Consider the following 12,686-nt stretch of genomic DNA (forward strand, 5'->3'; position numbering starts at 1 on the left):
ATACAGCTCTGGAAAAAAAAAATTAAGAGACCACTTCAGTTTCTGAATCAGTTTCTCTGAATTTGCTATTTATAGGTATATGTTTGAGTAAAATGAACATTGTTGTTTTATTCTATAAACTACAGATGACATTTCTCCCACATTTTAAATAAAAATAATGCCATTTAGAGCATTTATTTGCAGTAAATGAGAAATGGCTGACATAACACAAAAAGGTGCAGAGCTTTAATTTTATATTCATAAAGTCAAATATTCAAAAATCAATATTTGGTGGAATAACCTTGGTTTTCAATCACAGTTTACATGCATCTTGGCATGTTCTCCTCCACTATAGTCTTACATACTGCTTTTGGATAACTTTATGCCCACACTCCTGGTGCAAAATCTCAAGCAGTTCAGTCTGGTTTGATGGCTTGTGATCATCCATCTTCCTCTTCCAGAGGTTTTCAATTTATTAAACAAAAAAAAAAAACATAATTTATAAATGGTCTCTTATTTTTTTTCCCAGAGCTGTATGAGCTTCTGTCTCAGACTTTACATCTACAAGGTGGAGCAGCATAGTAGGAGTGTGTATCAGAGTGGACAGTAAGTGACCACAATGTTGAAAACCTCCAGCAGCACTGCTGTGCCTGATCCAGCCTTACCAATGCAACACATACAGTACTAACACACCATCACCATGTCAGTGTCGCTGAGGTGCTGAGAATGAACCACTACTTAAAGAGAACTTGCTCTGTGGTGGTCTATCATGTGGGATTCTAAAATTACAGGGTAATAAACAGGGTAAATGGCTGGACTATTTTTTCCTGCTTTTAACACATCAGTTTCAAAATATGAATGTTTATTCTGCATATATACCTAATATACCTGATCATTTGAGGGGTAGTCAACTCATTGTTTTTCACTTCACATGTAAGTATTAATGGCGTGGCTGAGTGGTGCAAATAATATATTTACCTCAAATTAACTGTAAAAACACTTAAGTATCAGGAGCAGTTGGTTCCTCAGCTTCACGAGTTTAAAAAGCATCTGAACAATGTAACATTTCAATAACAATTACGGGTTTTTAAAAGAACAATTGAACATTGTTCTTTTATAGTGACCTCCCTTACCAGTTAACATACTTAAATATACTAAATATCAAACAATCAGTTATGATTTATCAGTAATGATAATGAAGTATTTTTCGAAACAACAAATAATTAACCAGAAGAAATTAATAATCACAATAGATGTGATGCTTTAGAAAAGGCCCATTTATTAGGAGGTGCAATATCCAGAGTCTGGGAGGCAGTCTGCCAAGCTGACTTGCTCAACACAGCTGTAGACCTCCCTGCTGTCAGACTGGGGCAAAGGTGAAAGAATGAGTGACGCAAGGACACCACAGGACTAGAAAGAGGCCAGCCACACAGAATACAGTGACATTTCAGCAACACACTGATCGGACTGACCTAACACACTAGCGAAAAACTCAGAGGAGTGATACCGAAGAGCAAATAACAGAAGAGTGGGATCAAGGTAGGGTGTGCTCTGTGCTGGGAATTATAATTTTCTTGTTGGATTTTGAATAATCCAGTCATCAGCCTGTTATATTCATGTGTTTGGGCTGCTGATGTGGCTTGCTTAAAGTGGTTTAACTGTAAAAATGATAAGTTCAGACAAGGATGCTATTATGTAGTGTCATGCTTATTTTGACCATATTAAATATACATTTTTTGAAGATTTGTCTTAGGAAAAACATTTATTGATGATATATCTTTTTCCTTATGCTGAGATTCTTGATTGTTTAACAATGAAACAACCTCGGCATGAGATGTTTTTACCCATGAAAGAGATTTCCTTGAACTGTACATCCAAACATATTGTTGAAAATGAGAAATGGCTGAAATGACAAAAAAGATGTAGAGCTTTCAGACGTCAAAAATGCAAAAAATCAATTTTAAGCATTTAGAAATCAATATTTGGTGGAATAATCCTGTTTTTGATTGCATGTTCTCCTGCACCATTCTTACACATTGCTTTTGGATAACTTTATGCCTTTACTCCTGGTGCAAACATTCAAGCAGTTCACTTTGGTTTGATGGCTTGTGATCATCCACCTCCTTCTTGATTATATTCCAGAGGTTTTTCATTTGGTAAAATTAAAGAAACTCATCATTTTTAGTGGTCTCTTATTTTTTTCCAGAGCTGTATATATACCCATAGAACTAACGTCATGAAGATCAGCAAAGTAATTTAGGCCCTTCCACTGAATCATTGTATTTAAATCATTTCTCCTTTTTAAGAGAAATCCGCTGTTTCCTTTACTTATATAAGTTAGCTTGTTTTATTTGCATTCATAAATAAAGTAATATACTAAATACTAAATATTGTTTTTTTTCTAATGAAAAAAACCTATCCATAGTAAAAAAAAAAGAATTAATAACTAAACTCTTCTAAAAGGTAGAAATGGTTGATATACAACTATTTGGTGGACTGGCTCAATGTATAACCTACTTTCAAGAGATCAGAAGTTATTTAGTGTTCTGTACCGATTAAAACATGTTATTAGTTTTTGATTAATGATTTATTAAAGTTTATCTTGTTCACCTTTATAATACTTATGCCTATTTCATGAATTAGATCATCAGTCAAATGTAATTTGTGTACTGTTCTTTTTACTGGCTGTTCTAGATATTACACGGTCTTCCTCGCTGATTCATATTTCTACTTTAATATTTTTCTTTGCCTTTCATTCTGTTTTTATTATCTTCGGCGTTTCAGTTTTGTTCTTTTTTTCCTGTCAGATTGTACTGGTGGAATAGGATGGATTACGCCAAGAAGTCTCTCAATCTGTTCACGCCTCTCTCTGAGTGAGTGTCTTGCCAACATCTTTACTGCAAATCCTCTGTTCATCAGCGTAGTTATTTGGGGACACAAATGTGTGCTGCCTTATTAAAGCCAAAATTTCTGTCTGTGTGTGTGTTTGTGTGTGTGTGTGTGCAGCATATCTCACAGGTGTGTCTCAGCCAGCGCTTCTGTCCTCCCGAGTTTCAGCCCACGCCCCAGACCATTCCGGGTCAACAACTCTGACCGCTCTGTAAAGAAAGGCATCATGGCAGATGGGCTGAGAGACTTGCTGGACAAGGTGAGAGAGAACTTGGGGGAGCGGAGGGGGAAAGAGAGGAGAGAGGGGCTTAGAAGAACATTTGAATAAGAAATCACGTGAACAGCCCTTTCCTGACAGCCTCTCAAAATCACCAAGTGACTCAGAGAGAGAGAGGGAAAGAATAAAGTAGGGAAAGAATGAATGACTCAGATGCAGAGAGGCACTGAGACATAAATGAAGAGAGAAAGAATGGGAGTGGATAATGTTCAGAGTTTGATTCTGGCCTCGCTCTGAGTCATCTGTGATTTACATGCAGCAATATGACACTCCTGATCACACTTGTCAAGTACAAAATCACTACAAAAGTGCTCACACTGACATTCTGGATTCTGTTTCATATTTTATGACATAATATCTATTAAAATCGAGCTAATTTACTTGCTAAGATGAATGGATTTGTAAATAAAGCAAGAACATAAACATCTCACCAAGATTGTAATTAAGACTAACTTGTTTAATATTATCTAATATAATATTATATAATCTAATCAAGGAGTTATATAATAATATAATTATAATACAGTTATATTACTCAGACTTGTTGAACAGAGGTTCTACATTCTGTGAATGCAATGGAAATGTTTTCCCTCACTTATATAAATCGCTGAAGACACATCAAAATCCTTCTATTATCTTTTCACCTCAGAAACTAGGCCTACATAGAATAATTAGTCTAATAGCATATGATCATAGTGTTACTACATCAGCATGATTCTTGAGCAAAATCAAGACAAACAACAAGTCTATCCAAGTCTAAACCAAAGCTGCAGTAGGCAGCTTAATAATAAAAGTTTCAACTATTGTTGGTCACATACATAGTCAGTCATACATGGTCCAAATTGCAGTGTATTGATGACTGCTCAATTACATAAAACAAATTATCCAGTGGTCTAAAGCGCTGCCACTATCATCAGGAGATCGCTGGTTTCGAATCCCGGTCATGCAGCTTGCCATCAGCTGCCACAACCCTTTAAGAGCACAATTTGGCCCTCATCACTCCAAAGGGTGATGTCAATCAGCAATGCTGCATTAGCAGCAGTTTAAAAAGGTGGCTGACTTCACATGTATCGGAGGAGGCATGTGCTAGTCTTAATCCACTATGTGTTGGGGCATCACTGTGGGGTATATACAGCTGAGTAGCAGCTGAATGGGTGGGACAATGGGCCTAGCTAAATTGAGAGAAAAAAAGGAAAAAAAAGTTGATATATATAAAACACAAATATCAGAAGAAAAAAGAAAAACAATGAATTGATGAAAAAAATAAAAAATGTAATGTACAATATTTTTAAATGTATTATAGAATGCCAATTTTAGCTAAATAACTAGCTAACTAACTATACAGGCTTATTATGTTTACTTTATCATGATTAAAAAGGTATAAGTTCTACTTTTAATTAAAAAGCAATTAAATAAAAAGTGGTAGTGGAGGGTGGTGGATTTGTAGTGGAGTCACTGTGATTGAATAATTTTGTGTGCAGCTCTGTGTGCAACCACTTGACACAATTTAATCATCAAACATTTTGTTCTGTGAACTAAAGCTGACAATGAGAGGAGTAATCTCAGGTTTACTGAGCTTATCCTGGCTTACACCTGGCTGATAAAACGGGTCAAGAGATTGGAAATGAATGATAGGTGTTATATCAACAGTTCTTTCCATTTAACAAAATTAACTATTTTGATATAACTTATTTATGTGTACAGATGTTTCACCCTGAATAAATAGTAAAAAAAAAAGGTTTCATAAAAAGGGTTTATATTATACACTCTTTTAACTTTTAATGGAAGTCAAAGAAACATAATTGACTTATTCTAAGAAACATTTCTATCGGTCCATTAATCACAATAATAAATAAGGCATAGAGTAAGAAAGTAAAGAACAACTGTCAGGTTCAAAATGTATTAAATTTTGAAAAAAATTACCAAAATCTGAAATCACAGTTTATGTTATTGACAGTGGCTATATTTTGTAATGTTTTGTCCTACATTTTATATTTTGCATTTGATGTTTTAGCCACAAATCATTTTGGTCATGGGTCTGCACATACCAAACAATAGCACAACACATGCCATTATTGCAGTAGACATTATATTTATATGTGCAAAAAACTGCATCTTTTACATTGATTGTGTGACCTCAATACAAATCAAATGGCCCAAAGCCTAATTTCACTGAATGAAGACTAATTTATCCTTTGACCCTCAGACAATGGATGCCTTCCATGTGTCCTGTGTGGCCGGTCTGGTGCTTGATGAAGACGGGACAGGAGTGGACACAGAGGACTTCTTCAACACTCTGAAGGACAGCACTGTGCTCATGGTCCTGGAGAAAGGACAGAAGTGGACGCCTCTGCAGGTACGACATGTTAAACCTTTAGATGCTGTACTTTTTTCATGGGTTGCCAGCAGAAACGGAACTTATGATTCACAGCATAGTGTGTAAAACCCATTCATTACATGACTCATAACTATTGATGGAAAGCATTCCATAAACATCTTTTGATGGACAGCATGTCTACACAAACCTCATAACGTTATGATGTTATATCAGATATGAAAGAAAAACGAGATTATTACTTTTTGGAAGTTTTTCCAAAGTCTCCAACTGAGGTTTTCCCCAAAGTTTTCATAGCTGGTGATGATGGATTCCAGGAGCACAAAGACAGAGTAATTATTTTGAGAATTCACTGTGGTATGGTGCACTACTGAAAAATAGCAGAACCACAGGCCCAGCGGCAACAAAGGCTCGTTCTGTCGACTTCATTTCCTCTGCACTATAGTCTGGCCAGCGCTCTTTAATAAGAGCACATTTAGACAGCTCCTCGCCTTTGAATGGTGTTTGTCCAATGTGAGTAATTTACATACGCACTTAATTATGTCTGTAATGATTTGCAGGTACCTGAATACCATTAGCCTTTGTGTTTATTTTGTTCCCCTCCTATGTTGTAATCGTCATATTAGCATATGCCATTTCCTCCTCTCTGTCTTGTCTGTCATTCACTATGGACCATAACTTTGAATGCATTAATCCGTATCCAGGACCCTTTAACTTTCTTTTAATTTTGCTTGATTTTTTTAAAAATTATTATTTAATTTCATTTTTGTGAGCCAATCACACAATTGAAGCCATATTCTTTTATTTTTTAGGAAACAATTGGCCATTCAGATATGGCATCATTTTCGTGAATGCAAATGTTAAACAGAATTTAGATACTTTTTGTGAATTTGGCTCATTTTTACAAAAACATTACAAAACACAAAATCAGTGAATTAATAACAATCATGAAAGGATGATGCTGGTTATTTAGTTAGTAAATTGAAGATCTGTATTTTTTTATATTTTTTTGAACACTTCATCTTCAACTACTGACCCTGACCCCTCAATACACTTATCAGAGATGCTATAATAAAAACTACAGACCACAACACAAACACACATGCACAAACACACACAGCATAGTTTTATAATGAGGAAATATTGGGATTAATGGCATCAGAAACACCGCTTGAAATTGTAGGCTAAATCCTGCTTTCTATGCTTGTATAAGTTAATTTGTGTCTGAGTTATGAATTTATGCGCACAGCCAAAAAAAAGTATAGTTCATTATCTAAGGGTTAATTTAACTTTTGGGACACTGAACCAAGAGGCTGGCAAGAGGAGAGAGGAGGGAGAACATTTCAGGGGCAGAGTTGACCCTGTTTTTGTGTTCATCTATCACTTCTTGACAGTTAGTAACAGAAGTTAAACACACACACACACACACACACACCGGCATGAATCTCCAGTGATGGAGTTTTAGTCCAATATATGCCTGGGGTGCTTTTCTATTGTAGTGTACATCAGTCAGTGAGTTGAAAAATATCATAATATTCAATCCCAGCACTTTATACACAGAATTATTTTTGATTGTAAATATCCAGTATCATCAGAAATAACAATTAAAACGCACCATCATTTTGCTTGTGTCACAGAAGCCTGATAGTCAGATCGGGGAACGCAAAAAAAAGCACAGGAAGGACCTGGCCAAACTGACCCTGGACTTTTACAAGAACCATCCTAAAGAATTCATTGGCTGCCTGAACGTGCATATGACTCTCTACGGGATGTACTCCATGTCATATGACCTGCAGTGCTACCATGCTAAGAGGATGCTGAGGTGAGCAAGCTGGTCCTTTTTCATGTCTAATCGTCAGACATGGGATTACAAAGATGCTGTAATAATTAATGGCATGTTTTCATATGTATGCTGTGTAAGTATGTATTAAAAACAGTGGTTTCCTGGACATGTAAATATTTTAGGAGGGTTTACAAATATGTAGTAATATATGTAGTAAAAGTGAGGCTTGAGAAAAAAAATAACTTAATATTTTTATGGCAGAAGCATAATCAGGAAAATATTTAGCTTTTGATAATTGACAAATTGATGTTTCCACTAAAAGATGAATAGATGGATGGATATATTTGACAGTTGCTCATTAATTATGTATGTTTTTGTGTCTCTTTTTGCAGGGAGTTCTTAAGATGGACTCTCTTCAGTATGCAAGCCACCGGCCATGTCTTGCTGGGAACCTCATGCTACATGCAGCACCTTATTGATGAGGAAGAGAAAGCTGAGGCACTACTAGCTGAATCTGAGTACATGAAAAAACCATTGCAGGCCATTCAGTGGAAAAAGACTGCAGCTGACCACAGAAACTAGACACCTGGGTGCAGACAGGCCAACAGAATATTGACTAGACTCATTTTTGCTCCGATAGCTGGGAAAGCAGCGGGGTGTCATGTTACCTATGTTACAGAGCACAGCTATAATGGCAGGACCATTTGTAGTATGAGAACAACCACTTTACTCTATATACTATAGTCTGCAGTCCATATAAATAGGACAGTGACACAGTTTTTCTTGTTGTGGTCTGCACACAAAGCATACCAATGGATCTGAAACGACTATTATGCCATGCATAAAAAACAAACTAAATGTCTTTAGTTCATGCCATGAACAGGAAAACTGGAGGTAATTCTAGTAATAGTTTCTAACTTAATCAATCAAAACATTAGGAACCAATTAGTTACATGGACATTGATTAAGCCTAGGCTTGGGCTCAACACTGGTGCCAATGGTGAATCACCACTGAAATGTCTGTGCTTAGACTCTGGGTTTAATCTGGGTCTGAGGAACTGGCCCTTGGTGTGTCGAAATCAGCTGATGGTTATCTACCTATATAACATAAATGCAAAGTTTTGCTTTATATACTTGGTAGTTGTGTGTACATACAGCATGTGTTTTTTTGTTAAAAATGTCTAAATCTAAAGCTATTTGTATTTATTCACATTTCTGACATTTTCTGACTGCTTTAAGAATGACTGCTGTTTTATTTTGTAATGCTTTTCATGAGTCATATTTTTTCCTAAAGTATTTGGATTAAATGTTAAGTTTTAATGCTTCTGGGGATATTGCCCAACACTCTGGTCTCAGCGTGGTTGCATAGTCTAAGTGTGATTCTTGATTTTCTATTATTTTTTTTTTTTGCAAAGTGTGTGTGAGTGTGTGTATGTTGCATGTACCCTGCAGCTGTAAGCCCAGTGCTAGGACAGGGGATGACATGCCTGTCTGACTGGCCTGGGCTGTAATTGGCCTCCGGACGGGTGCTTTCCCACATCCCACACCAGCCAGTAATTGCCTCGGAGGGAGGGAAAGAGAGAGAGAGAGAGAGAGAAAGAAAAAAAGAAAAAGTGTGTGTGTATGAGACAGAGAGAGAGAAAGAAAAAGAGAGATGAGAGTATTACAAGTCTGTGGTAGGGGAAGAGGTGGTGAAAAACAGAGATTAACGAAGAGATGAGAAAAATGGACAGAGAGAGAGAGAGAGGGAGACAGCGCAGAAAGGCACAGCTGGAGGGGGTAAAGTGGAGGGGACGGAAATGATCCCTTTCACAGAGAGGAGAGTGGATGACGCATTTGGATCCTGCACCTACCACTCCACACCACTCAGTGTCCTTTCCAAATCTTGCTACTTCACTCACACTGCGCTCCCACTGCAGCCTCACCGCCAACTGGACACTTTGTTAGCAGCTACCCTTTTAAAAGCACTGACGAACTAATGATTAGTCAATACAAGATTAGAACACCTTAAATTAGAACATGGCGCAGTGTGTTTTCAACAGGTTTCTCATCACATCGCAACAAACAGCGGGAATGACTCAGATTAAACGAGGGCAAAGAAAAGTGGAGCAAATACACGTCACAATTAAGTCTTTGTACACTCAATAAATAAATATATATTAACGAGTATCAGTAGATGTAGATTTACCACAGGTTTACAGCAGATAATTAGTGCATATCACATGTACACACAGTAAAACACTACTACAGAAAACACTATAAGTTTTATGTAAACTATATGGAAAATAATATTCGGACACCTGCTAATGCAAGGTTCCTTCCAAAATCCAAGTTTATCCTTCTTTTGATGGATTAACTGTCTTTACTGACCAGGAACAGTTTTTTACTACAATTTGTCCCTTTGTTATGGAGATCTTATCACATTTAGTGACAAAAGCTTTAAAAAAAGTGTTTAATAATCTCCACTCCACCATAGCCTCAATTTGCTATGTCATCCAAAAAGTATTGGATAGAGCACCATCATTCCAGAGAACACAGTTCCACTTCTCCATAGCTCATGGCTGAGGACTTGAGCACTCAGCTCATTGCTGAAGACTTTATATCCATCTTGCCCATACCTGAAATTAGGCCTTAGGCATGGACTCCTATTCTCTTGGCAGTACTTCTCTAAATGGACTATTTAAGTTGTGTGCATGAATTTGCCCAACTGTGTCAGCAGTTGTTAACATATCTTTCTACCTGCATGATGTCAGGTCTATTTGAATCAGATAATTACCATCAGAGCCATATCTGAACTTCTATCTACATTACATGCAACATTGATTTGAAATGTTGGTCAAATTAAATTATCTATCCAATGCAGATTATATATATTTCCAAATGCCCATATATATACCTATATTATTATGCATCCCTATCTAAACTGAACCCAACTAAACGCAGGTGTGTACTTAGACCGCCGTTCTCCAGTTCCTCCACAGCAGGGAGGCATCAGGAGTTCTGACACCCTGCAGAGCCCACAAACAAAACCAGTGCACCTGATTCAGCTAATCACCATCTTGAGACTCAATGGAACATCACAGCCAGGTGTGCTAGATTGAGGGCTCTAAATGTCTGATCTGTAACGACAGGCGTAAAAGGGGTTATCGAAAATTATATAACATACTTGAAATATAACTTTTTAACCCTGTAAAAAAAAAATACACCAAAAAATGTGCATGTTCATTAAAACTATTTTTTTTTTTTACAGTGATAAAGGCAGAAACATGCAATTCACACGACACACATAATCACACCTCCTCAGACAAGGATTAACTGTGCCAGGAAGAGGCAGAGCAGACAGATGACTTTTGCCCCTGCAGCTTGAAAATGGTCCCTTTCAAAGCTTTTACCTAATTGGCTATTGATGTAAAGGACATAGAAACACGGTCACCTCGTTTATTGATCTTCCATTCGTTCTCAAAAGAGGCAGTTTCACCATTCCGTCACACAGTCACTAAAAGATGACTACATCTAATTACACTGTATTGTGTTTTAGCACTTCCATACCTTTCATCCTTGCTTTTTTCTGTAATCAAAAAAGAGTTTATCCTGCTTTTGTTGGAGTAACTGTCTCTATTGTCCAGCGAAGCCTTGCTACTAGATTTTGAAACACTGCTTTAAGGTCAAGCCTCATCTCTAACTCACCAACCCATCCTAGCAGTACTGGATGAGGCACCATCATACTCAAAAATACAGCCCCACTGCTCCACAGCTCAATGCTGGGGGATTTATATCCCTTTAGTCCTAAAGCTGGCATTAGACATGGTGCCAATACAGTTATTTGTGCTCCAAAAAGTCTACTCTACTCTATTTGCAGCACTTTTCTACAAGCACTAGACACACTGTGTCAGTCATGTTACACCTTAATGTAACTAAATGTGTTTATTAGAAGAGATGTCCACAAACATTTGGACACATAGTGTATTTATGATTTCAAGCCATTTTAAATCTGATCATAAAAAATAAAAATAAAAAAAGTGTTTTTGAACATTTTAGGGCACTAAGCCAAATGCTGCTTTGAGATTTCCCACCTGTGATATCATATTTATTTGTGAAGGTAATAGTACATTGTTTCATTCATTTTGATCAGGAAAAAGTTGAATAAATAAATGAGGTGAACATGCAATCAAACAAATGAACTAATGATAAATTAAAACAACGAACATTTCTTTATTAATTATCATCTAATAAATATCTAAACATCCCTGCAGATATACATATTTGTATGAGTGTTCTTACTGACACTTTCTGGGAGACCCTCAGAGCTTTTTTTGCCTTAAGAGAAGGCCAAATGATTTTTGGAAAAATAAAAAATGCATATCTCTAACATTATTTTTGTTCCTTTTGTTCCGTGGAATTAATACTAATATCAAAAACCCAAAGGTTTTCTAAATGCAAGCATTGGTTCCTACCAGGTTTCTTCCTTCAGCTCTGAGGGAGCTTTATCTTGCCACTGTCCCTTAGTGGGGTTTTTATATTTTATGTTTTGTTTGCTATTTTGTTTCTGTTTTGTGACATCAGGTCTAAAAAGCACTATATTAATAAATAAATATTTGATTTAAACTACATGCATGATGCAGATTTTCTGTTTTCTGTTTTTTTTTCTATTGCGTGGTCTTATCCTTTTATTATCCGGATACTAGAGACCAATGACTTAAAAAATGTATACGAACAAAACGTCTGGATGTATTATTTGTAGTGCACTTAAATCAAAGATTAAAAAAAAGATTACAGTGGGAGCGAAATTAGTTTATTTCTCACTGTGCGTTCACAAACATTTTATTGCAAAATGATTTACATTTCCATCACATTACAGTACCAGAGCTCAGCTCCGTATGTTTGCTTTGTTTGCTGCTGAGACAAATCAAAACTATGACCCCAAATGTAACACATTCAACTGATTAAGCACTCCTGGAGGCAGTAATTAGTTGAATCAGATGGGTGCTAAAATCTGGTGGACGGTAGTTCTACAGAAGAAGGGCTGGTGACCCCTGATATATACAAACACACACCCACACACTAAGTAAGACTAGTTCATATCTTGAATTTTCTTAATATTTAACTTTGGATCTAATGTATAAACAGGAAAACCGTAACATTAAAACCACCTGAATAATATTTTGTAGGTTTCACTCATGCCCCCAAAAAATGCCAGCATTAACTTTTTAGCTATTTGTAATGCAGTAGCCCCTCTGTGGAAATAGATAACTAGCCTTTACTCCCCACCACATCAATGATCATTGAGCACACATTATCCTGTGACCAGTTCAGTGGTTGTCATTCCTCTGACCATTTGTGGTAGGTATAGACAACTAGATACCAACCCAGTCGTCTAGCCATTACAATCTGGCTATTTTCAAAGTTGGCTCATTTTCATTCAC

At 36.6% G+C, this 12,686-nt stretch overlaps 1 protein-coding gene across 1 annotated transcript; it reads left to right on the forward strand.

Moving 5' to 3' along the window:
* Positions 1–1,402: 1,402 nt before the first annotated feature.
* cidec (cell death inducing DFFA like effector c) lies at positions 1,403–8,607 on the forward strand. The gene is made up of 6 exons (XM_015606890.3): positions 1,403–1,518; positions 2,787–2,852; positions 2,986–3,127; positions 5,352–5,501; positions 7,118–7,302; positions 7,656–8,607. The coding sequence occupies exons 2-6, from the start codon at positions 2,806–2,808 to the stop codon at positions 7,843–7,845; spliced, it is 714 nt and encodes a 237-aa protein (XP_015462376.2). The 5' UTR covers positions 1,403–1,518; positions 2,787–2,805; the 3' UTR covers positions 7,846–8,607.
* Positions 8,608–12,686: the final 4,079 nt, after the last annotated feature.

The sequence above is a fragment of the Astyanax mexicanus genome, chromosome 5 (genome assembly GCF_023375975.1).
Source record: "Astyanax mexicanus isolate ESR-SI-001 chromosome 5, AstMex3_surface, whole genome shotgun sequence".
Taxonomy (NCBI): Eukaryota; Metazoa; Chordata; class Actinopteri; order Characiformes; family Acestrorhamphidae; genus Astyanax; species Astyanax mexicanus.